Source organism: Taudactylus pleione, unplaced genomic scaffold (assembly GCF_031769625.1).
Source record: "Taudactylus pleione unplaced genomic scaffold, aTauple2 ptg000333l, whole genome shotgun sequence".
NCBI classification, from domain to species: Eukaryota; Metazoa; Chordata; class Amphibia; order Anura; family Myobatrachidae; genus Taudactylus; species Taudactylus pleione.
Window position 1 is genome coordinate 9,575,735 of NW_028284734.1, and position 27,412 is coordinate 9,603,146.

Below are 27,412 nucleotides of genomic sequence, written 5' to 3' on the forward strand. Positions count from 1 at the left end.
GGGCTGGCTGCCCATGAAAACACTTTGTGATGATGCAGGTCACATATAATTGCATTTAACAAGCAGTGATGCTTGTGGTCAGGCTGAGGTTGTCAATGAAGTGTATGCCATTGACCCCAATGAATGCAAATAAATAGAGCAGACGGTGCCTAAAACACTGGGGCTGCAGGCGACATGGGAAAGACATTGTCCACCTAGCATCATAATGTGGTCTCTATATTGGAATGTCATCGGTATATTGGGAATCATTTTGGGTGTTCCGATGGGCACAGAGTGGAGATTAGAAATAACAAATGATTGCATTAATTATTATTCACCATTTACCTTAGTGTTAAAGAACCATTGAAACTACAAAAAAAAACATTATTTTGAGTTGAGGTAGTCAAATTAATTAAGACAAATGTACTTTCCTCTCCCCTCCAGCGATTTCATCATAGTTGTAAAGGTCTGAGCAGGAGATCATTTCTCCCAGTCAGGGTGGGTGTTTTCTATGCTCCTTGCCGTGAACAAATTGGACCGTTAAAGTATTTGTCAGGCCCCTCAGAACGAAGGTGGTTAGTTTGTTTTATTGTATTATTCATCTTGTCTAACTCCACTCAAATCATTATTTTTTTTTTAAATCCAATAGTTTTTTTATTAACTTTTGTTTTGGATTTACAAAAAATGTGCATTAATAAACATTAATACATTGTAAACATTACATTGATGACATAAAAACAATAAGCATAGCAAAAAAAAAAATACATACATGTGTGGTTTCACTTCTTACTATTTAAATATCTGTGTACATTACAATCTTTCCTCTGTATATAGAACAAATAAAAATGTTAACCTGGTATATATAATCATATTAGTGACCGCAATTACAGCATCCCTCAAGTAGTACTGTAAGCTTATTCTAAGGAATTGCTCAGTGTTGCAGTTATATGGGGAATCTAGCCATCTGTCCCATACATTATAATACTTCTGAGCTATATCTCTAGCAGTATAGACATATTTGTCATGTGCTGCAACCGCTCCAACTAGAGATTTCCAGGTGTCCAGATGTGGCCCAGCATTTGCCATCCAATTCCTTGCTATACATACTTTGGCAAGCTCACACAGGTTATTACGGTAGTAAAACATATAGCAGGTTTGTCAATTGCGTCTGCATTTATTACAGCCAAAGTACATGCCGCAGGGGTAAGGATATCCTGAGGTATGCCCATAGAAAAAATAATCGTGAGTACACTTTGCCAAAAGGAATTTACTACAGGACATGACCATAGCAGATGCCAAAAAGTAATCGGACGGGTGTTATATATACTCTATGTAATATGAAATACTGTATCAGGGTTGCCTACCCTCCCGGTTCGGGCGGGAGCCTCCCGATAAACGGGTGCAGCTCCTGCCCCCCGGAAAGGCAGGCAAGCCTCCCGCCAGAGGCCGATCCCCCTCCCCATTACCTGATTAACCCCCGCAGCGGGGGGCCGCTGCCGCGATTCGCGTCATTTTGGCCCCGCCCCCTGCTTCGCAATGCCTTTTTTTCTGCATTGTGTAGCGGGGGCGGGGCTAAAATGATGCGATCGCGTGGCCCCACCCCCTGTCACGCCCGCAAACAGACCTCAGCTCCTTTGGACCCACCCCCTTTTGCTGGCCACGCCCCCTGTTCTGCCGATCTGGCTGCTCCCTCCCGGAAGGAGCAGCCAGATTGTTGGCAAGTATGTACTGTATCTGCTGATATCTTACCGACATAGTGGCGAGGCGTGGACTAGCAAGAGCTACACTCCAGTCATCCTCCGCCAATACCCCAACGTCCTTTTCCCATTGTTGTTTTATAGATGTTAAATCAGACTTATGATGCTTGTTCAATAAACTAGTATAAATCACAGATACCAAGTGACTAGTACTAACGGATTGTAATAGAGTTTTAATAGGAGATTCCTGTATAATCAAAGGGGCTTCAGAGCATTCAAATAATTATTAACATTTTTGGTGCAATTATCTTTTTTAATAAAAAAAAAAAGAAGAAAATAATACATTTTTTAAAATGTATTTATTACACAGTGTTCCATACATATTCATATTTGATGCTATAGATGTTTTCCTGTGTCCTAGCTATTTGTAAAAGGGGTAAACACTGTACATATTGAGTATAATGTAAAATACAGCTGCGGCAGACGGCCAAGCTGGAGAATATACTGTACTGTATAAACACTTGTGTGAATTGTAGTTGACCAAGTGCCTTGAACAAAATGTTCCACAGTAAGAATGTAATAACATGGTGAAAATGTATTTATTAGCTGGCGGTGCTTGGTGCCTGTACATGTAATACTAGTACTGGAGGCGAACCCTGTTCCTGTGCAAAGATGTCAGCTTCTACTCGCAAACAGCTGCTGCAGTTGCGGCAAGAGGTAATTTATTGCGATTGTGTTACAGTTTTACTGTATTATGGCCCTCATTCAGACCCACTCGCAAACAGCAGTACGCTCGTTGCGTTCCGATGTTGACTAACCACGCATGCGTTGGTGTTACACTGCGCATGTGCGTACGGCAGTTTGCGAGCTTTTTATCTGTCGTTCCTAAAATAGCGTACAGGAAGTGACATGTCAAATGTGATTGACAGAACAGGGCGTTTTTGGGTGTTGACGGGGGTGGAGATGGAAAAACGCAGGCGTGGCGAGGCGTTTTTGGGGCGTACATACATTAGCAGATGCGAACGTCAAATGTGTTCGGACCGTCACATACGTCACTGGAACATCCTCTTTCCCTTCAAAATGCTCGCACAGTTTAGGGTCTGGATTACTCGACCACATTGGCGATGGCCTTCTCCTCCGTCCCGGGACTCCACGATGTTGCAGCGATTAATCGCGGGTGGTCACAAAAGCAATTAGTGTTGTATTGAAAACCGGCTTGGTATGTGTTTGGAAAGCAGTTTATTGAGATAGCACAAAACCGTACGCAGGTGGAAATCATACCTGCTAATGTCAGGATTACACAATCAATTGGCGTACATTTTTTGGGGTTTTTTTTGGCCTCAATTTGTTGTTTATGGCCTATTGTGACAATAATGTCATCATGTTTTAATTAGCTCCCCTTTTTTTTTTTAATGTGCAATTTGCATCGTTATGTGTTTTTTTAAACGTTCCTTCAAGAGGCCTTTTTTTTATACAAATGAAATGGTTTTTGGTGTCCTTTTTTGCCTTTAGGGCCAGGATTAAATGTAACCCATTTGTCCAATAATGTCACAATACAATGTCAGATTTTATTCATAAATTTATTGTTTAAACACAAACCAATTGGCATAATATTTTTTTTTTGTTTTTCTGCCAAAGATACTTTTTATCAAAAAAAAAAAATCAATAACTGATAACATAAACGTACAAAAATAACTTAAAAACATTTCACAAGAAAGGAGAGGGAAGTTTTGACCAGAAAGGAATATGAGCCAAGCACAGAAGGAGTGTGGGAAAAGTCGCCATTGCTGTCACCGTTTTTTCGCCCGTTTGGATGGGGGAGGGTGGGCGCCAGACCGGGTCCGGGATGCCATCGGGCTGGCCTGTCCAGAGGCAGATGTTGTGGCCTCTGGACTAGGCACAGGGCTAGGCACATTTGGAGGATTGGCTGATGTTGTGCCAGAGGTGGAGGATCCAGATGTTCCGGCAGGAAGGGAGGTCGGCTCCACCATGTGCTGGCGAACGAGCTGCTCCAGGGCATCGGCGATGCGGATGTTGGCCCTGGTATTTTCCGCCAGGGCCTGACCAATGGTCACGTTGGCCGCAGCATTTTGCTCCAGGGCCTCAGCCACCCGTAGCAGACTGGCGTCCATCCTCTGCAGAATCTCCGTATGGAAATCCGATTTGAAATTGAGTTCTGTGAGGAGGCCCACTGCCTGCGAGGGGGCACGCCCTGGACTGGCTTCTGCAGGGTCCTCAGCCGGATGTACTGGTTCCTCCCCTGCAGAGCCAGCAGAAATTCTGCGGCCAAGGCTTCCCTCTGGAGCAGACTCATCCGCCTGTGTCTCTATTGGAAAAATGAGAAAAGACTCACATTAGAATCTACATATTGGCACAATAGCATTTCAGAGTTGGTGACATCACAAAACTTACCTGGGCCAACATGAGGAGCCGCAAAGTCTGGCATGTCCGTATCCATGTTGGACACGCCAAACACCTCCACAGGCTGCACACACCTCTGTGCCAGCTCTTCTAAATCCGTCAACTCCAATGACACAGGGGTGGGACCCCCACCTGTCCCCCTTGCATGCCTAGCCCTGTCCGCGAGTTTTTGCTTTAGGCGATATTTGAAGTCGCCCCATCTGTGGGGAAAAATGGAAGCCATTATCCTTTGGTTTAAAATGGGGTTTGTTTTTAGGGGGGGCAAGGGTTTACTTACCGCCGTTTGACATCCCGGGCTAGACGGACATAATCACCCACCGTATTGACAGCAACGGCTACCTCTTCCCACATTCTCCACTTCTGGCTTAGACTCATATTCCTGTCTGCCTGTGGCAGGATGTCCACACACTTCTGGATCAAAACCTCCATCTCCTTTCTTGTGAAATGTGGCTGCCTTTTTTTTTTGGCCGCTTTGGCCGGAATACTGGGCCCAGCAGCCTCTTCCATGTCATCCTCCTCACCTATTTGTGTAAATTTACAGAATTCACAAAATCACAACTTGCCTCATCTTATGTTTCAAATTAATCGTTGATAGAAAATGCATGAAAGACTTACCGCCTGACTCTTGGGCATTTTTTCCCTGGTCTGTCGCCATGTCTGCGGTCCAAACAAGAAATACACCAGAATTTGAATGTGTTTTCGTGACGTATTTATACATGCGTCCTTATTTTACGGCCGCATCATTGATTGTGCGGCCCTATGATCCCTCCTTAATTTGTGCGGGAAACTAAACACTATTTATGGCTTGGTGTGTCTCAAGTCGAGGTGGCGTTTTTGGATTGTTGGAGGTTATCTTGGCTGGAGTTTATTGATTGTGTAGAAAGGAGTTGGAGGTTGGAGAATCGTTTGTTGGTTAGATTTGCGTTTTTTTTTCCGTTATCTTTGTTGGTTTATATTTTTGGGACCTCGTTTGTTGATTTGGTAAGTTTTGTGAAGTCTAACTTTTGTTCAATTGTTGTTTCATTGTGTTTCGTATATTTTGTAATTTTTGGATACCTAATTTATTCTATTTTAGATTTTGTTTATTTTCGACCCCAAAGACCTTTTGATTTTGCATCTTAGATATTTGCTCTTGGTAAGTCCATTTTTTATCTTGTATTAGCGAACTAATTAGCGCATTTTTAGTAGTTACTCTTGTGACTTGTATTAGCGAACTAATTAGCGCATTTTTAGTAGTTACTCTTGTGACTTGTATTAGCGAACTAATTAGCGCATTTTTAGTAGTTACTCTTGTGACTTGTATTAGCGAACTAATTAGCACATTTTTAGTAGTTACTCTTGTGACTTGTATTAGCGAACTAATTAGCGCATTTTAAACAGCTTAATAATCATTCTAACTTTTTGATGGTTTAGCTTTCGCTTTTTGAGCCAACATTTCGACCCGTTTTGATGTACTGTGTTAAATGTCGCTTTGCGGTTTTGCTAAATGGGTGTTTGGCATATTTGAACTTTGGTCTAGCACAAAATGTATCCACAAAAATGCACAGAGTGAAATGTGTCAAGTAATTTTGTTGTTTATTTTCAGTTTGGACGTATCATGACAATACCCCGGCATGTAAGCAGCAATGGATGGTATCATCAAGCTAAGTTGTTTTAATATAGTTTGGGGGTGGGTCAAAAGCCTTACTTTTAAATTTTGGAATTTCAGGTTGATCTGGGGCGGATTGTTCTGGCCATGCTCCCGGAAGCCGACCAACCTCAATCTCATCCCAGGCGTAGGCATCGTAGGCATGCAAGGCCCCAGATATTTCGAACACGTGTCACCCTTTTTGGAATGCCCGATGATGAGGTTTTAAGACGCTACCGTCTACCTCCCAAAATCATCATAGACACTCTCTCATTAATAGAAAGTGATCTTGAGCGGCAAATTGACAGTCCAACAGCAATACCACCACTGACGCAATTTATGGCGGTGTTACATTTCTGTGCCTCAGGATCGTTTCAAACAACGGTGGGAATAGTGGCAGGCATCTCCCAATCCTCCTTTTCCCGGATCCTGAGGGCAGTGATGGAGGCACTTTTCAAGCACCTCCATCATTTTATTCAAATGCCTTTGGATATGGGTGCCCTTAGTGTGGCCAAGGCCAATTTTTACCAAATAGCTGGCTTCCCACACATCATAGGGGTTGTGGATGGTACTCACATACCACTTCAGCCTCCAGCACGGCTGGAGGCAATATTTCGAAACAGGAAACACTATCACTCCCTGAATGTAATGGTGGTATGTGATGCCTCCCTCCAGATCCTGTCCCTGAATGCTAAGTTACCAGGAAGTGCACATGACTCCTTCGTCATCCGGCAATCAGGGATATGGCAGAAATTAACCAACCTACAAGCTGGTGATGCGTGGCTTCTGGGTAAGTGGAGACCTTTAGTACATAACAATGTTAAGCTTGATACACAGTGTTCCTGATGTTGTCTCTTATTTTTCACAGGAGACAGTGGATACCCTTGCATGTCCTGGCTGCTCACTCCTTATTTGGCTCCCACACCAGGCCCACAAAGTGAGTATAATTCCGCACTTACAGCCACCAGGCAAGTGGTGGAGCGCTGTATCGGCCTTTTAAAAGGCCGATTCAGATGCCTCCACCGCTCTGGTGGCGAGCTCATGTATTTGCCGGATATGGTGTCGAAAATTGTGGTCCTGTGTGGGATATTTCACAACATCGCCATAAGGAGTGGTGTCCCAATGCAGCCAGAGGATGCCTTACCTGAGGATGGCCCCCCCGAGGTTGGTCGGAGGTCAGTATGTGGGGGGGCCATACGCGATGATGTGGTGGCCAGATTTTTTAGGTAAGTTTGACCCAAACTACAGTGTTTATACCTAATGTGTTTGTGTTTGTTTGCGAACATCTAATTTATTTTTATTTTTTCACCATCTTCTGTTTGTTCACATAATCTTTGCCACTCCAACGCTCACTACTTCCTGCTACCCTTACCAAACCTGGATCTGGTGATTTTGTCCATATATTCTAGAACCCATATCGCAACGCCATGTTTGTGGAATCATGTTGGCATGGTCCTTCGTCAACCAGTTCTTGATTGTTTTTTTTAATTAAATATTTTATTTATATGTGTTGTATTTGAGATTATCACTGTTTTTTTTTTTTTGGGACTGACCACTTTGATTTCTCATTTATGTTGTGAATAAATGTTTGGAGAGTGAAATGGTCTTCCTTTTTTTGGACGTTAACAGCAAGTGGAACCAGGTTAACACACCTTACAATTGACTAAGGGGTAATCCAGTACTGACACCAGTTGATGTAAACTGAAATATGTTTGCAGGTTCCCAACCCACACCAAAAGGAAGCCTGTCCAAACCTTTGGATTTTGAAGATTGGCCTAAGCAGCTTGCACACCAACTAGGAACCTGTAAAATGGCGAAATATCTAATTGACACTACACCCAAAAAGGGAAATGACATTGTATTTTGTATTTGTATGTTAAACAGCCACAAGAAACACATAACAGTAACAATCTAACTTTTAAAAAATGGAAATCCGTGCAGGAACAGTCTACTTATGTCAGGGGAAACTATTTGTGTTTTAGAAAAAAAGAATGAGCCAGAACGTATATTAGAACTACAAAATTTATTTACAAAACAAAAAAAAACAAAAAAAACTACTGGCGAAGGATGCCAGACAGCCGGTCAAGGGCCACAAGAAGGCCAATTACATGTTGGCGCATCTGGCCAACACAATCCTCCACCTCTTGACGACGCCTCTGTTCCTCTGTGGGTGAGAAAAGTGTGTGGATTAATAAAACAATAGGGAATCCACATTAAAAAAACAAAAACACAACGAAATCACTCCTAAACCGAAAAAAAAAAACCAAAACAAAAAGGGGGTGCTGGCAAAAATACAAGGCCTATGTACAAATTCACACAGGTGTGATATGTGTATGTTGAAATCAGCAGGAAGAGGTAAAGGCAAACTGCTAAATCACCAAAAGTAAACCAAACAAGCACGAATAAAGGCACGACACATGATTACATACAAACAGTTTGTGGTTAAAAAAAATGAGAAATAAAAACATACCGGGAGCCAAAACGGGAGCTCCGGAAGTCCCTCCATGTTCCTCCTCGGAGGAGCCTTCATTCCCCAAAGAACGGGGAGGGGTAATGATGGACTCCGGGGAGGGGGTAATTGGAAGAGGGGTGGGTGGAGGAGAGGGGGAAGTGGGACGGAGGGGAAGGAGGCCCGACAGTTCCGGGAGAGGGTCTGGGGAGGAGTGGGGTATAGGGGAAATATTTGGGGTGGAGTGTTGGCTGGGGGTTGGGGATAGTGGCCGGGAACGCCGTCTGGCCGGACGGTGACGGCGTAGTCTTGGCTGTCCTCCTAAAATATGTCAAACAAATTGAGGTTAGTTTCTGGGCAAATCCGGGGCCCAAATTAAAAAAAAAAAAAACAGCAACAAAAAACATGCAAAAAGGAATAGAATGAAAAAATCAGAAATAGAGGGAAAACAAGCACACGCTGATATGAGGACAAATAATTAATAGGACAGACAGGAAAACATGCACACGCAGATATGAGGACAAATAATTAATAGGACAGACAGGAAAACATGCACACGCAGATATGAGGACAAATAATTAATAGGACAGACAGGAAAACATGCACACGCAGATATGAGGACAAATAATTAATAGGACAGACAGGAAAACATGCACACGCAGATATGAGGACAAATAATTAATAGGACAGACAGGAAAACATGCACACGCAGTTTGCCCCACAAACACAAACATGAAAACCACAATACATAACACTTACTTTCAACGATCTGCATGCGAAAGCATGCCAGCAAGCGGGGCGTTCGCCGTTGCAGGTCTGACCACCTGCGCTCAAGCTGCCCGATGTTGCGGCGTGAACCCATCGACCGCAGGCGGGACCGTGCCTCCGCATACGCGGAGCGCTTCTGCCGGTTGGTGATGGGTGGAGGCTGGCTGGTGATCCGCCTATCCATCACCTCCGTAAGCACCAGCAGCTCGCGCCTGGTGAATGCGGAGGCTCTCATGATGGCAATGGAGTTTTTCATACAAAACATTTTTGATAAAGTGTGGCCAAAATTTCTGATTGGCTAATGTATTTTGGAAATTAACAGGAGCAATTTTATTGGTTAGTGTATGAGTCATGTGTTCAACAGGGCCACAAATCTCTGGAGAGTTATGATAGGCTTGATGCAGTGACATGCGTTTGCAAATTTAAATAAAGAAATGAACCCCGGAAAATATGCGGGGATCCACAGCAATAGAACAATTGTTTAATTGTGGTTCACATGTTTTTTGAACAATAAAAGCGAATGTTCCATCCGTACGTATTCTGCGGGTAAACACAAACACGGACAAGAGTAAAGTTTCTTGCATTGTGTTGAAAAAAAAAAAACAATTAAGCTAATTGATACATTGATTGGCATGATACGATTGATGGAGGTAGGCAGAATAAAGGAGCAGGTAATCGACATCTGACAAGGCCACTTCCGGTTTATACTTGTGCGTGCGTTCCCTTCAAGCCATTTCGGGGATGTACGCTCGCTATTTCGCACGCTCGTTAGTTAGAGGAGGGGTCGCCGGAGTTTAGGGAGGAATTTTAGATGCGAACGAAAATACGAGCGAGCCATTGAATTTAAATATTTTTGTACGTACGCCCGCTTGCGAGTGGGTCTGAATGAGGGCCTATGTTCCGTCATCATATGATAATACAATGGGCAGCACAGTGTTCATAGAATAAATTCCAACGGTGGCCCTATATGTGTGAAGTTTATATGTTCTTTCCATGTTTGCTTGGGTTTCCTCCGGGGACTCTGTTTTCCTCACAGAGTCCAAAAAACATACTGCAGTGTTGCGGGGACATATTACAAGCTTGGATAATATAATCGGTTTTGTGACAATAAATTATAAATAAATAAAAACAGAGAATTTTTGCTGTTATTTTTTTTTTTGATCCAGTCAAATGTTAATGAAGTAACTAGCCAAATTTGAAAAAACTAATTAATTAGTGTATGATTTTGCTGTCTGCTCTGTTTGTTTATTAATCTTATTTTGCAGCTTGAAGTGGAGAAGAAGAGTAAGGAAGAAGCCTATGTGGTGGCAGATGCATTTCGCATTGCTTTTGAGCAGCAGTTGAAGCGCAGAAATGATCAGACATTACCGCTAAACAACATAGAGAAGCTCTGCAAGAAGGGGAGCAAACAGATAGACAGCTGGAAACGTCTTAAAGAGGATGGTAACTTCTGACTACAATAACTGCCCTTCTTAGAAAATGCACAATTCTCAAAAAGTACTAATTATTTCTGAATTATATACTCGATTGTGTCTGATCTCATCCACCATTGGGGTTTTTTCTCTTACTATATATATATATTATAGGACTCATTTTAAGTATTCCATAAAACACAACTAAATATGGGTGTCACCGCCGCTCATTGTAGAGGCTTTGTTGAAAGCCTTATGGAGAAATTGGTGGTGGCACTAGTGTTACTCCCGCTGCATAGATCACCATAACCTGTAGCCTGCTTTTCCGAAAGTGAGGTTTTGATCATCTAATTCCATAGTGTTGTGAATTATTGTCTCTCTTTTTTCTCTTGTGATCAGCTTTCCCTCTTTAATCTCATCTTATAACAGTGCTGTCAAGTGCACAGTGTCTGATGTCTTGTTTAAGCACTCTCCAGAAGCTCTTCTCTGATGAAAAATACCATTGACATCTGCCCTCACTTTCTCTCCTATAGAGCTATTAATGTATTCTTTTAATGGTTTAAGGAAGTTGCTTGATATCTAAATTAACATATGTTTTCCCTTTAGGACAACTTTCCTTAAGGGATAAAAACAAAACTCTGGGTCAGAAATTAAAGGGCATGCTGCTATCAGCTGACAGCACGAACTTAGATGCGGTTGATGATCCGCAAGAGATTCTCCGAGTATTAATTGATATGGTAAGTGAAGATGACATATTGTTTCATCACATTTTTATGTGTAAATGTAAGGCATAATAAGGTACATTTCTAATAACTTGCATTTAAGAACTAAATGTCATGAAGTCTTATTTCACATTTCCTCATATTAACTTCCCTAATTTGCAAACTTGGAGTTATATTTACTAAAGTGCAGGGTTTATAGAAGTAGAGGTGTTGCCCATAGCAACCAATTAGATTCTACTTATCATTTATTTAGCACCTTTTAGAATCTTGAGTGGTTGCTGTGGGAAACATCTCCACTTCTATAAACCCGCACTTTAGTAATTATATACCCCTTGGTATCTGTTAGTGTGAAGTAGACTTTTTATAGCCCTAGTATTAACTAAGTAGTATTAGTATTATTAGTTAGTAGTAGTATTAATTAAGTATTAAAAAAGAGGGGTCCAGGGGCTATATTTACGAAGCAAGTCGCCGCTTCTCGCCGGGTTGTAGCTGAAAATTTAAAGCGGCACTCACATTCAGTCTAATGCCCGGCATGCTTTTCACTGAAAGTCCGTGCTGCTTTAAATTTTCAGCTCCAGCCTGCTGAAAAGCCACTGCACTATAACCTCGTAACTATAGCCCTAGAACTATAATAAATGTCACCCCTTAGAAAATAAAACTAGGCACTGCTATGGGCAGAAAAGAAGAAGCAAGATGTTCTTTATATTTGTACAGCTCCTATTAATGTCTAGCATTATAATATGTTCAGCATATTGCAGCTTAGCTTTGCTCTTCCCCTCAGCCAATATGGAGCAATGATGGATTCATTGCACAGAACCACGGTTGCCATTGGTACAGGGGAAGGGTTAGGTGGCAGCATTGCAGAAGGAGAGTGAGGCAGATTGTTGTATTTGAGAATGGGTCTCCGTCAGTATACCAGCAGACAAACCTTTATTATTTACAAAACGCTAGTAACAGAGGCAGTGGGTATGTTGGCACAATAAATGTGTCACAGGAACATTTAAGGGTAGATTCCTTTAGACTCGCCCCGTGAGTTACGACTATATGTCACACTTATGGTAGCCCCGGTCTACCTGCTTTTTGTTTGCAGCCACATAGGGTTGAGATCGGCCCACTGGGGGGGAAGATAAGGTGCTGTTAAAATGGCATCTTGCCCCCCTCGCGGCAAATTGATTCGACGCCTTAAAATGCTTGCAAAGCACACATAGTAAATGTCAGTGGCTATACGCCACTATAGAAGTAGAGCAACATAATTGTAAAAGTATTAATTTTTATGTTATAAAATGTGTTTGCACTATGTATGGTATTCGTCTGAACAGGGCCAGCTTACCTGTCGTTTAACCAAAGAACTGCCCAGTGCTCAGCAAGGACTCTTGCCTTCAGGCATCTCCACTTACAACTTAGGGCCCAATTCATTACGGATCGCAACTGCAAATGCAATAGCGATTACACACGCAGTTCAACTGCGATAGTATGCTTATTACGAGTGCTATGCACTACATAAGGACGCCCACTTTACCTTACACACATCCATAATATTTACAATCGAGTACCATCGCAGTCTCATGCACACTTGCACAAGCTCTGTACTTACTCAGAAATTGCTAACTTCAGCGCACGCTATGAGGCCTCGGGCTGCGTAGGGCATCGCAGTGGATAATTTATGCACGCCCCTGCAATGGCGTTCAAATGCACTGGCACACCTGCGTTTCGCTGACCACCCCCCCATTACCACCCACAATTGGCACTTCCTCTCAATCACTCTGTGATGGGTCTGCGTAGTCACTGTCCCGATTGCAGTGGCTGGCTTGCGCACGTGCACTGCGATGCATATGTATGCGTAGAACGCAACAATCGACTGATTGCCTGTGTATTAGCAACTGCGATCAAGATAAGATAAACAAGTGGTATAAGCTATAACAATCAAATCTGATGATAAAGCATGAAGGAGTTGGCCACAAGTGACAGCTCTGAGGGCCCCTGTTGCTCATCGTTTGTATAGACAGTGGAGATGAGAGAGGAACTCATAGGCAAACGCAAGGAGGGGGAGTTCCAGTTGCCTGGAAACTCCCCAGCCCATTCCATGACCACAATAGAAATACTATATAATGCAATTTTACTAGTGCTGTATGTTCTTCTCAGTGTCACAAATGAAACAATTTGCACCACATGTGTCAGCCAGTAATGAATGCACCTGTGCGCCAACTAGGAGATCTGCAAAACAGGCACTGTTAGGGGTGATCAATATGTACCAGTGATGTGCGGACAGGTGAGGCAGAGCCTTTCCTGTCATACTTAGGTATACTCCAGAGTTTTTACTATAAAATTTATAAGAAAAATTTAAAGAAAATATTATAAACATCTTTGTATTATTCTAATCATTATTATAGTCAAAACTCCTGGAGTAGAGTGTATGGCAGGTGAGGCACTGCCTCCCCTGTCTACCTTTTCCGCACATCCCTGATCAAATCTCACCAAATTTCCAGCACTATGTACTGCTGCACCTTTGTATAATGCCCACATGCACCCTCGGGTTCATATATCTGTCAATCTGGCTCTGATACTAGCCAGTGCCTCCCCAGCCATTTACCTCACCACACTTTACTTATGTACATATATGCCCAGGGCAGTGCTAGGTTCTTCTGCTGCTCCCCCAGACTCTCGTTTTTCTCCCATGCCCTGAAATGGTGCCCACATGTGAAATAAAAACATTTAGCATACAGGATGGCCCTACTGCCACATATCATGGCTTACTGTGATCGCTGCTACTGTATATGTTGGAATTATGATATACACTACACTTTGTTTGATGCATATTAAAGCTGGTCAAATGCTAATTATACCCTCTTCATGGATTGGCCAGACTCCATCTAAAATCAAGCATTTGGAAACCCCCCTCTAGAAATCCTGTGTTTGCCTCTGGAACCTACTGGATTACTATGCAATAAACTGTCTCTTTATAGTATTCTGTATACGGGATCATGTACTGTAACCACAATTACACCAGGGTAAGGGATATGCCAAGACTTTTATGCAGATCATGGTGGTGGGGGAATCTAATCCTCAGATCTCCCAAGCTTGGTTCCCTCATTTGATGCGGATGCTTCCTTAGTTGTTGTAGAGTAAGGGAATATTGTCGGATTATCACACTTGTCTTTCGTAGCAAAGAGTTTGAAACCGTGATTTCCAAGTATCTATGAGCAGTGGCGGATTTTGCCTACATGACTGCACTGTGACTAGCAGCAGTGGCTTCCTATTGGAAGCACTACCTGCCAGTCACATATACAACATGTGTCTCCTTCCCCGGGGACTGTCAGTTCGTGCTATTAGCCGCCACTCTGCCTTTCCGCCAGCCCTACCCGGCTCCTAGGGGCTGCAAATGTTGCAGCCCTTTGGAAGTCGGTGACATGCGCAACTCCCCTCCGCTAGCGTGCATGCGCTTGACATCTATTGCGCAGGCGCCAGGACGCGGCCAGGTTGGGCCGGTGAGTGATTGTAGTAGTACCCTCTCATTGTCATCGACGACAGCCACCCTTATCTAAGAGGGTAGGAGCTGCTGCTATCCATGAGTAAGGCTACATTTATGTTATAACCCTTGTTTGTATTTGGGCTATAATGTGTATATAGGCCAAATTCAAACACATTATAAGGTGATTCTGACTTGTATGCTATTTGCAACGCCGCTGCGTCCAAAGACACAGCATCAATGTGAAAATACGCTAAAGCCGCAGGAGGTGGGGGACGTGGCTACGGTGGCAAAGGAGCAACTGCGTACCCCACTGCAGGCCTTGCTAAGTGGTAAGATTTCGAGGAGTAGTCCTCCCCTACTTGTCCAAGCAATTAAATTATGGCGAGAGGTACATACACTACTCCAGTTTGATGGGATTGATCCGGACCCCCCCTTGTGGTGTTTGTGCCGTTTCTCTGAGTTGGATACTCTTCCTGTTAGACAGGTTTGGTACAGTGGGGCAGTTATATTTAAATGAGGTTTTGAAGTCTTTTCCTCAACTGATGGAAGAATTTCATCGCATCATAGGGATGGTTTAGCCGAACTGCGTAGTGGTTGGGCATCTATAGTCAGTATTTTTAGTGATGAGGAGTGGGAATCAGCTTTAGGGTTTCCATGCAAGGCTACTGCGTCTATACGTTTTCAGCAGATACAATTATTTATTCTACATAGAGCGTATTTATCCCCTGTGAGATTGGTACATTTTGGAGGTAGACAGTCTGATATCTGTCCTAAATGTGGCATTATTCAGGGCACAGTTTGGCATTTATTTTGGGAATGTTCGGTGATTCAGATTTTTTGGATTAAGGTAACGGCTGCTAGGTCTCACACCAGTATTCCCATTACAGTACTTACACCGAAGCTCTGCAGTTTAGGAGCTAGGGAAGATGACGGGCGGGACCGTTACAGCACTCAATATGCTATTAATTTGTGTGCTCTGGCATGGATGGCTTCCAGTGGGCCTGAATTTCAGGAGTGGGTTTCTTTGGTTAATGCTACTGTGGAACATGAGCGATATTTGTACCTTGCCCGTAAAACCTAAATTTTACCGTATTTGGATAGAGTCAAAATATGCACCCCCTCGGACATAGCTATAATTTATAAGGTGGACTTTTGGTTTATAACAAAAAAAAACTTTTTTTTATTATTTTGAGTTTAAGAAAATATTGGATGTTATATTTGTTGCTTTAGTTTTTATGTGTTTTTTATTTTCAATTAGTAATATTTATATTGAAAAGATACAATAGATTGTGATATACTATTTTTTTATACAATTTGGGAAGGCATTTATTATTGGGATTATTTTGTTTTAGATGATGCTAACTGATGCACTAGACTAATATGTTAAAATTTAATAGTTGTCTGTAGTAATGTATTTCCTTTGTGATATGCTATTGTGTGCTGTATATTTATATGTTTATTTATTTTTTCTTGTTCTGTTTATGTTATGATGTATGTTTAAAATTGAGAAAACTTTTATAAAAATTACTTAATCCAAATAAAAAAGCAGCAGGAGGTGTCTGAAGGCAAAAGATGCCCACTGCCGGCATCATTGACCCGAGGGCTGCATCCAAAGACTCAGCATCAGATCAACATCGGGCAAACATCAGCCGCCATCTCAGTAAGCCTAAGCTTACTCAGAATGGCCACCCAAACTCCACTGCCGAGGCCAGTAAATCTGTATCAGAAGACACACACTGGCCTCGTCAAGCCCAGAAAACAGGGCATCTGGGGTTCAAATGCTTTAGAAAGCCATGTAGTAATATCCTGTATTAAATGGATAAAACAATGTATTTTTAATACTATAATCTTTATCTTACAATTGTCCCTGTGTTACTTCTGCTGGAACCTAACAATGCACACGGTTAGAAATCATCGGAAAATCTAGTTGCTGCTCTCAGATTATAGGCAACACTTCTCTATTTGGAATGGATATAAAAATCTTTCTATCCTAAGAATATTATTTTCATAACTTTAGATCATTATTACTGGCTTTGGATAACGTGAAACTTTGGGGTTATTTAATAACATGCAGCCAGTGGCGTTATGAGGGGGGTGCAGGCCGCACCCAGGTGTTACCCTCAGAGGGGATGACACCAAAATGCCGGCTCCTCTGCAGTGACAGGATCCGCTAGCTGCAGTGTGACATTCTCCTGCAGCACCCGGCTCCTGTCATAGAAGAGGAGCCAACAGTGCAGACTGCTCAGTCTCCGGGGGCAGCCCAGCATCTCCGGTGATGCTGGGCTGCCCCCGGAGTAATGTTATCGGGATCTCCAATGAGGTCATGCCCCTTCATTCAGACCACGCCACCTTTTCAGGCGGGCACGCTGCGGGTGGTGAGTATCCATAGTGCGCACCAGGTGTAACCAGACCCAGTGATGCCTCTGCATACAGCTGTGCACTGCAATCCCAAATAACCAATCAAATTACCTTTTAAGGGGAAACCAATTCCTCATAACATACTCTATATCTTTACTCCTCCAGTTTTGGGATCACTAACGGTACTCGGCAGGGTTGTCCCCTCTCCCCCTTAATATTTGCTCTTATTATGGAGCCCCTGGCGGCAAGGATCCGTTGTAATAGAGCTATCTCGGGAGTATCCACTGGCCCCTCTGAATATAAAATCGCATTATATGCTGACAATATTTTAGTTTCCCTCACTGATCCAGCCCAATCCCTAAATTCACTTTTAGAGGAAATAAATTCATATTCCCAACACTCGGGTTATAAAATTAATGTTACCAAGACTGAAGTTCTCGATTTCTATATCCCTGCTACCCTAAAGCAAACCCTAGAGGCCATGCTCCCTTGTACTTGGCATAAAAAAAAGATCAAATATCTTGGTGTTTTTTTAACTCATCATCATCATCATCAGCTGTTTCAGGCAAATTTTCCCCGCCTTCTAGATTGTATTAGGTCTGATTTGCATGAATGGTCCAATTATTTTATTTCTTGGATAGGTAGAATCCATTCAGTTAAGATGAGCGTTCTCCCTCGGCTCTTGTATCTATTTCAGACCCTTCCGATTTACATCCCTCCATACGTGTTCAAATTTCTTCAGTACCAAACCTCGTATTTCATATGGACCCGGAAACACCCGCGGATCAGACTAAAGTTGCTTCAACGGCCCTCCAGGGGTGGGGGTTTGGGTATATTTGCGCAGCTCTCTCATTGTGCTCAGTGATGTAACTTCAATGCGGGGAAGGTCTGGGTTGCTATCGAGGCCGAGGAGCTGGGACTGGCTACTGTATCCCCCCTCTTATGGTTACCTAAGATTCATCATCCCCGGACAGTTTCTTCCCACCCTGTAATTTCCCGTTCTTTAGCAATTTGGGATTTAACCAATAGATGTTTTAAATTAGCTCCAGCCCCGTCCCCTTTGATACCATTACTTCACAATCCATCTTTTCCTCCTGGTTTATGCAAATCATCTTTTACTGCCTGGGCATCGGGTAATATCTATTATGTAAATGATATAACTATAGATACTAATTTCCCACAATTTTCTGAAATCCGGGATAGAGTAGCAATTCCACCCAAAGATTTTTTCCGGTTCTTACAAATTAGACACTTCCACTCCAAAATTAGCTTGATTCTGATTAGCAGACCTTTGACTTCTTTTGAGTCTATATGTTGGAGACAACCCTCCACTAAGGGTCTTATTTCTACTATTTATTCCTTATTAGGGGATGAAGTAAGCTCCAATCGGGATTCTCATGAGTTGGCGTGGGAACGAGATCTGGGGCACTCTATAGATGCTGAGGATTGGACGGAGATCTGGGACAACGCTGCCGCCAATTCTATTTGCGTCAAAATCAAGGAAAATATTTATAAATTGCTATATAGATGGTACTATGTACCATCGCAGCTACAAGTAATGTTTCCCGATGCTTCAGATAGATGCTGGAGGGGTTGTGGTGGCGAGGGCAATTTTTTGCACATCTGGTGGACTTGTCCCAAACTGGCTAATATATGGCAGGAGATTTTCAATCTCCTCTCGCGCCTCTTTGAGATCACGATCCCCTCTGATCCTCAGCATTTTCTACTTCCCTTAAATTTACCCTCTTTATCCCGATTTCAGAATAAGCTATTCCGACATATAGTATCTGCTATGACCTGCCAAATTGCAGCGGACTGGAAAAACCCTCATCCCTCTCCAATGCAGGCAATATTATCACGTATTTGGTATATATACAAGATGGAATACATGACCGCTTTATTACATAATACATCCAAAACTTTTGATAAAACATGGTCCCCTTGGCTGACATACCAAAATATTTCCTCTCCATTCAACAATTAAATTTTCCATTTATGTTTTTTTTTTTTTTTCTCTCTACTATATCTAGATTAAAAGAGAGTGATCCTATATAGAGTCCACCCATCTTTCTCTCCTCTTATTCCCCTTTGTCTTTCTTAAAGGTTTTTCTTTTCCTTTTATCTCTATTCTTTTTTGTTTCTCTTCTATTTTTAAACGGATTGCCACACCGTTGCAGCAAGATACTTTTCTTGCTTCTATATTCTTTCTTTTACTATACTGAGAAAATGTACTATTATATTATATTATTGTTCTGAAATAGTACAGTTCCTATTATAAAAGTATGTTATGTGCTGTATTTTATTTTTGTTTTTTGGAATGTACTGTTCTTATGTGATTTGCTCAATAAACAGAGTTTATAAAAAAAAAAAAAAAAAAACATACCGTATATACTCGAGTATAAGTCGACCCGAATATAAGCCGAGGTACCTACTTTTACCCAAAAAAACTGGGAAAACTTACTGACTCGAGTATAAGCCTAGTGTGGGAAATGGCAGCAGCTGGTAGTGCCCCCAGTAGTAATTCCCCCTGGTTGTGCCCCCAGTAGTAATCCCTCCTGGTAGTGCCCCCAGTGGTAATCCCCCCTTTCAGTGCCTCCAGTAGTAATCCCCCCCTGGTAGCACCCCCAGTAGTAATCCCCCCTTTTAGTGCCCCCTGTAGTAATCCCCCACTGGTAGTGCCCCCTGTAGTAATCCTCCCCTGGTAGTTCCCCCAGTGGTAATCCCCCCTCTTAGTGCCCCCTGTAGTAATCCCCCCCTGGTAGTGCCCCCTGTAGTAATCCCCCCCTTGTAGTTCCCCCAGTGGTAATCCCCCCTGTTAGTGCCCCCTGTAGTAATCGCCCCCTGATAATGCCCCTTGGTAGTGCCCCCTGTAGTAATCCCCCCCTTGTAGTTCCCCCAGTGGTAATCCCCCCTGTTAGTGCCCCCTGTAGTAATCGCCCCCTGATAATGCCCCTTGGTAGTGCCCCCTGTAGTAATCTCCCCCTGGTAGTGCCCCCTGATAATGCCTCCTGTAGTCATCGCCCCCTGGTAGTGCCCCCTGTAGTCCCCCCCCCCCCCCTAGTAGAGAGAGACGTGAAAAGAATTTAAAAAAAAATAAACACTTACCTTAAACTCCCGCTCCTGGTCCCGCCGCTGTCCGCTCCTCCGGCCGCTTTGCATGGGAGAGGAGACGTCATGACGACGTGTCTCCCATCACCCACTGCGGGAGCCTTAAGGTGGCTCTCGCAGTGGGAGCAGCAGCAGCCGCTGAGAGTCTGACAGACTCTCAGCGGCTGCTGATTACACCAAACACGCAGCTGCCAGCTCCGGCGGCTGTGTGTTTGGCAGTGTGTAGCGCTGACCGAACTCCGTCCGGTCAGCGCTACACTTGACTCGAGTATAAGCCGAGGGGGTACTTTTTCAGCACATTTTTTGTGCTGAAAAACTCTGCTTATACTCGAGTATATACGGTACTCTATATCAGCAAAATATGGTAATGTGCACTTTGTCGATGTTGAGAAAATTGAATCACTCCCATTATATACTTGTAAATGTCACTATTTTTTTAGTAATGACTAATGGCACAATAAAATCCTTTTAGCCTGAAATTTAGATTAATTTCATACCATCCTATTTAGTAGCTGCATCCTGCCCAGTGTGCTGCTGACACCGGCTCCCGGTTAGCTCTGAATAATCACATGCAATTAGAGACATAAGAAATTTAGCCCATTCCACCAGTTCATGTTAGTAATGCCTACAGCATTGGGGCAGGAAGGAGTGGACTGTATCTGAGTGGAATGGATATGTAGTACATATCATTTATGTGGTAATATTTTACATTGCAATTACACTTTTATTTGTCATTTAGATGTGAACTTTTCTTTTTTTATCTTGGGGAAAAGTACTAGTAAAAAGGAAAGTGTTAAATACTAATGCTTGTATGGATTGGTTTTGCAGCTGAATGACAAAGAGGAGGCTTTGGCTCATCAAAGGAAGGTAAGCTACATGCTGGCACGAACTATAGAAGCCAAGGTAGAACCTTCCAGAACTGACGAGAGAAGTAATTCTGGGACAGAATCTCCTGTGAGTGTGAATCAGCACAACTGCTCCGAGACCAGACACATTGTCTCCTACACCTGCCTAACAAACACTCCCATAGAGGAGAGCATTAGCCCACAGCAAGGATCACTTGGAGCTTTCGAAACCTCTTTTTCTTTGCTGCTTAAGGATGTTTATCCTCAAAAAGAACATGCAGAAATGACCACTTCACACCCGGGGACTCCCTCTGAGGATGCAGAAGAGCCTCAGACATGATGTTTAGAAAATGGAAATTGTGTGTTTTATAGTAGTTATTCATATTTTGAATTTATATTTATTTTATATAAAACTTTTGAACTACTGTCTGGTGAAGACAAGAATTAATTACATGTTAAAGAAAGAAAAAACCTTTAAGATCTAATAGGCCAGTATGAAACCATATCGACCATTCAAATGAACTGCCGATATATCGTGTGTGTGTCTGCCAGTGTGTACAGACGATATGTCTGTGAACGACGTCGTGCAGACATATAAAGTCTGCTGTGCAGCACAGCCGATGACCGATATATCTGCAGATCTATCGGCTCATTGTGCTGTTTGTAGGGGCAGCCAGATGACCGCCCATACAGTGGCTGCATATGGCACCGGTGACTGTCATCACAACTGGGGGGGGACGTGTAAATGCCCACTCAGTTGTGACATCAGGCATGACACATCGAGCCGACGATTGGTAAGTGTCTATGCACTTACCAATAGTCAGATAGGACAGCGGATCAGCCGGACAGCCGTCCTAGTGTCTTCCCATCTATCCCATGTTACAAAACTTTAATTCATAAACATTGTTTTGCACAGTCCATTGTATTTATGAAAGCTACCGTTGTGATGTGGTCGCCTCCTACCATACTTTTAACTACGTGTTTGAAAGAGTTAAAAAAAAATGTAAGCATTTACACTAGAGAATTAATGTAAGTGTGAAAGGGTTAGTGTGTATTAAAAAAAAATAAAATCTAGTATATCTAAAATTTGATAATACTAGAGGGGGGTCTTATTATATGCTTACTTTAGAACACCATTGTCTCACTGTCATTCCCAGCGGCAGAACCATTGAAACACAAACCAGGTATCCACGAATAGCAAAGTCATCATTCAACACAATGGTGAAGGAAATAGCCTATAAAATGCCTATAAGATGTATATGGTCCCAGCCAACCTATGGATCTTGTTGAATAGCCTGCAAATTGCAGGGATAGGCACGATCCCAGTGAGTTATCCTGTATTTTTTAAAGTGGCAATAATTTAAAAAAGCAAAACCATCCTGGTTTTACTTCTTAAATTATTGCTGCTTTAAAAATATGAGTGAACTCGCTCGCCAGAATCACGCCTGTACCTGCAACTCGCAGGCTAATCAGTAACGGTCTATGTGTCCTCGTGTGTTGGAGGAACTGTGATCAAAGGGGTATATTCCTACACATATGGCGGGTTGTCTGCCACAATCTTGATTTTGGGATAAGTTACTAGATCTGACCACCCAAACTACCAACATACAAGTCCTCAAAAAAACCCTCATCATACTCCTATTCCACCTAATCAAAACACACTAACAAGTCCTTTGATACACTAATTTGCCACTTATACAGCGTGGCCAAGCTTCTGAGATGTCTTCAAATCCATGCCCACCTATCACGTTATGGTGACTGTGACACTAGCTCACAATATTAACTTTCATAGCTACTAGCATGGGTGTAAATTTCATAGGTGCAAGGGGTGCAGCCGCTATGGGGCCGAGAGAAGAGGGGGGCCCATCTTCCTTGTCAAAGTAACATGTGTTATATGCATTTTTCACTATTGGGTGGTACATAGGGGCCCTTACAAACTTTTGCTATGTGGCCTTTGAATTCCTAGTTACGGCCCAGCTACTAGGAGATATTACTTCTGCTCCCAAATCCTGTATTCTACTTTCATCCATCTCTCAGTCATTCTGAGGCACCACTTGCTGAGGGTAACTCCTCCATCAGTGGCGTTATATAATATATATATATATATATAATTACATCTTGCACTTTGAACGCACAGATTTTAAAGGTTCCTAAGGACCAGGTGACTCAGTCATTAGCATTACTACCTCAAAGCACTGAGGTCATGAGTTCAATTCCTCATGAGGAACCTATCTATGCGGAGCTTGTATGTTCTCCCAATGTTTGTGTGGATATCCTATGGGTCCTCTGATTTCCTACCACACTCCAAAAACATATTGGCAGGTTTACTGACTTCTGACAAAAAAATAATAAAATGAACCCTAGTGTGTGTATGTGTCCATATATACGGAATATAGGGGTCTATGTACTAAGCCTTGGAGAGCGATAAAGTGGATGGCGGTAAAGTACCAACCAATCAGCTCCTAACTCACTTTAAAGGCTGTGTTTGAAAAATGACAGGAGCTGATTGGGTGGTACTTTATCTCCAACCTCTCTCCAAGGCTTAGTACATAGGGAGGAAAGTACCAACCAATCAGTTCCTGTCATTTTTCAAACCGATGCATTAAGCCTTGGAGAGTGATAAAGTACCAACCAATCAGCTTGTGTCATTTTTCAAATACAGCCTATAAACTGACAGAAGCTGATTGGTTGGTACTTTATCACTCTACATGGCTTAGTGCATCTCCCCCCTATACTGTAAAGTGACAGTAAAGCTGGGTACACACTGACAGATACATTGGCCGATCAATTGATCGGCCAATGTATCTGCTGCCCATCGGCCAGTGTGTACCCGCGATATGTCAGTGAACGTCGCCGTTCACCGACATATCGCATTGGCTGTGCTGCACAACCGATGGACAGATATGTCTGCAGACATATCTGTCCATCGTGAGGTGTGTACGGGCAGTCTGCAGACCACCCATACACACAAAGCAGCGGTGGGGAGGGGGTCGGGACACGTCCCCTGCCCGCCGGGACATGCCCATGCCCCCAACACGCCCCCTGGACGCCGGGACTTGCGGACAGACACAGATGATGGTTGTTCAGTGTGTACGAACAACCATCATCTGCAGATATATCTGTATAGTGTGTACCCACCATAAGGAGCTAATTGGTTGTCACTTTATCTCTCCAAGGCTTAGTACATAGACCCCATACACTTTAAGCCCCCCTGGGGCAGGGACTGATGTGTATGTCTGATACATTCTGTATCTGTAAAGCTCTGCGTGCTATATAAACAACTGTTAAATAAATAAAAATAAATAAGTTGCACTCAGTATGTTGGGGCTGAATGCTTCTAGTTATAAACTAAAATTTTTATCTTTTTTTGCCTATATGTTGTACATAACAGTATGATTTGTGATGTCTGATTACTGTGATCTATGTTTATTACCCACTGTTACAAATTAAAAGATAAAAAACAAAACACAGCAGCAGTGACAGCACATACATCTACTCTTTTGTATAATCTGCTACCTGGGGAAGTCTAGAAGGAATGGACAGTATTAGCAAAATACTGAGATCATTTTGGTTTATTTTATAACTTGCTATTTCCTACATCAGCCTCCGCTGGTATTCTAATCTGTTATACAACAATTTTTTCCCTTTTGTCACTAACACCCTCCCCCCATCTCCCCGCTAGTACTGCTACATTAAAAAAGGATCAGCAGCTGCTCTGATACAAGGGGAGAGGGGGGTGGCCCTTAAATCCACCACTGAGCTCACCGCAGGGCAGCAAGCTGAGCCTGGCCCTGCCCACTTACATCCAGGAATTACCAGTGCGCATGCCATCTATCCAGGCTTATCGCAGCGCTACACATATATACCCGAGCTGTAACCATGACTATCCTAGAGCGGCTGGTCTGCCAATTACCGTGGACTCCATCCAAAAGTAAGTACTACCTATATTTGCAGGACATTGCTTTCTAGGAGCCACGTCCTTCACACACACACATATATATATATATACATATATATACAGTGCTTGAAGTGGTAATTTAGAGGTGGGGGTATGGAGATTGAATCTCCCCCCCCCCCCCATGGGCCGCTGCTTCCATATCACTCCATTGTACTTCTAACCCCCCCCCCCACACACACACACACTTCTCCCTGCCTGCTCCCCTCTCTCACACCCTGCCCTTACTGATTCCCTCTCTCTTTCACCCCCTACAATAGCTAGCCTGCCTCTGTCTGCCCCTCTCTCTATTCCCTCTCTCACACCCTCCCCTCTCTCTAATTCTCTCTTACCTGCGCTGCTGAAGTGGAGCCACCGGGATCCTCAGGTCTTCCCTCCAGTTTATCTGGCGCCGCTGCGAGCCCTGCAATTGGCTGGCGGCCGCGAGTCCCGCGATTGGCTGGCGGCTGCGAGCCTCGTGGTTGGCTGGCAGCCGTCCAGTACGTGGTGCTTACAGTGCAGCCGGGACCAGGTACTTTGTCCCGGCTACATGTCAGCGCCTCCACCTCCCCGATTGAGATGTGTCCCCTGCGGGACACATCTTAACACATTGCCGCCGCTGTTCCAGCGCTGGGATCCCATACTGGATCCCAGCGCTGGTGCAAACTTTTCTACATCTAAAATGAAGTGGGGCCGGGAAGTGGCGGTATGTCATACCGCCGTATACCACCCCACTTCGACCACTGTGTGTATATATATATATATATATATATATGATATCACATCTACTATACTTAGAGATAAAGGCACTTGCCAGACTTTTGAAGTGAAAACATACTTTAAACTTTATTAGCGTGCACATAATCCATAGTTGCCAACGTTTCAGTTCCACTCCGGAACCTTTGTCAAGGCTTCATAAGAATACAACAAACTGTGGAGCTGAAAGAGTGTATGTGTGTCATGCCAGCATGCACACATACACTCAGCTCCACATGTAGATGGTGTGGTCACGTGCCAAGGGCACACCAGTAAATTCCGTGGATTGAGCCTGTCGTTTATTTAAATTTTGTGGTCACACTTGCTAGGGCACCCTGTTTTTCAAATGTAAGACAAACTTTTTTTCTTTTTCCAGGTGCTTATTAACTGATAGCCCTGGGTGTGGTCCTGTCTCTTTAAGGCAGGACCCAGTTTCATGTTTAAAATGTATGCAAGCTTGAGCCAAAGGTGGCAGATCAAGTTTATTTATCTGAGAATCAGTGTAGGGACTGGCCAGATGGGAACGACCGTGAAGCGGTGGTCAGCTTAACAAATTATTGCAATATTTTGGAACCAACATTCCCTATGTTTAAAGGAGTTGCAGTTTGAAAAGCATGTGAGTGCCGAGTTTGTATGATGTTTTATATATATATATATATATATATATATATATATAGACAATATTGACTTGTAACATGTACTGGCACGTGCAGGGTCAGCTCAACCAATACCCACCCCCTGCTGGTCTCTCCCATTGCTGCGGTGGAAGACGTTGGAGGTTAACTCCCTGTGCATGAAGGAGACGGGACAAATGACTGTCAATTAAGATACTATATAAACATTTGGTTACAGGGCTGCCGAGAGCTCTGCCGGATGCCGGTACTGGGAGTAGGTGTGTCCAGACCCCTCCTTACGAAACATATAATATCTTTGCGGGCACCGCACAGGAGGCACCGGGGTCCGTGGGGTGGGGGAGGTGACCAGGTCGGAATCGGTACGATTTAGGAATCCTGACAGCAGCTGCCCGTCATGGGTGAAAATCCTGATCGTCCCTAAGTATTGACTAACCTAATTCCCTCCCCTAACCCTCCTTTAGGGGTGCCTAACCCTAACCTTTTCCCCCAGTGCCTAACCCTAATCTCCTTACTAAGTGTCTAAACCTAAACCCCCCTTCCCATGCCGCCTAAGTCCCCCGGGTTAGCCTAACCCTATCCTCCCGGGGGGTGCCTAACCCTAAGTCCCCCCCGGGAACCCTAAACGTCGGAATATCGACACCTGTTGGGATATGACAGTCGGGAGGCCGGCTGTCAGGATTGGGTCCACCGGCTTCCCGACTGCATACCGACCAGGTCACCTTCCCCACCCCACGGACCCCGGTGCCTCCTGTGCAATGCCCGCAAACATATTATATTTTTCGTGATCGATCTCTGCTGCAGCAGCCTCTCTCCCTAGAACAGCACACAGTGTGACATTAGCATGTGTGCTGGGCTGGGGAAAGAGGCTGCTGCAGCAGTCAGTCCTGTCTCTCCCAGCCTGAAGTACCGCAGCAGGGGCGAGGCTGCAAGACGTGTGCCCCGCCGGCCCTTTCAACGGGATCGGATAAAGGCCCTCATTCAGAGCCGGACGCTCTGAGCAGAGCGCTCGCTCTGAATGAGGGCCGTCCTCCATAAAAATGGAGCGTCCTCCTGGACGCTCGTATAGCTGTGGGTCACCACCCACAGCCTATACGAGCGTGCAGGTTGATGGTCGCGATGGTCCTGACCATCGCCACTGCGAGCCGGAGCCTGCGGTTGAGTTTCTCAACAGCAAGGCCCGGAGTGATTTTGGCTCTATCAGAGCCAAAATCACTCCCACTGACATTACTAGT

General features: G+C 43.7%; 1 protein-coding gene across 3 annotated transcripts in view; it reads left to right on the forward strand.

Annotated features, from left to right (window-relative positions):
* The window catches only part of CCDC125 (coiled-coil domain containing 125), a 55,396-nt gene extending 31,075 nt beyond the window's left edge, over positions 1 to 24,321 (forward strand). For 2 of the 3 annotated variants that reach the window (XM_088443779.1, XM_088443778.1), the window contains exons 9-12: positions 2,283 to 2,393; positions 10,207 to 10,384; positions 10,960 to 11,090; positions 20,839 to 24,321. In XM_088443779.1, the coding sequence (XP_088299905.1) occupies positions 2,283 to 2,393; positions 10,207 to 10,384; positions 10,960 to 11,090; positions 20,839 to 21,195 (777 nt within the window). In that variant the 3' untranslated portion in view covers positions 21,196 to 24,321. The remainder of the gene's footprint in view (positions 1 to 2,282; positions 2,394 to 10,206; positions 10,385 to 10,959; positions 11,091 to 20,838) is intronic. The other variant, XM_088443780.1, reaches the window with a different exon arrangement.
* Positions 24,322 to 27,412: the final 3,091 nt, after the last annotated feature.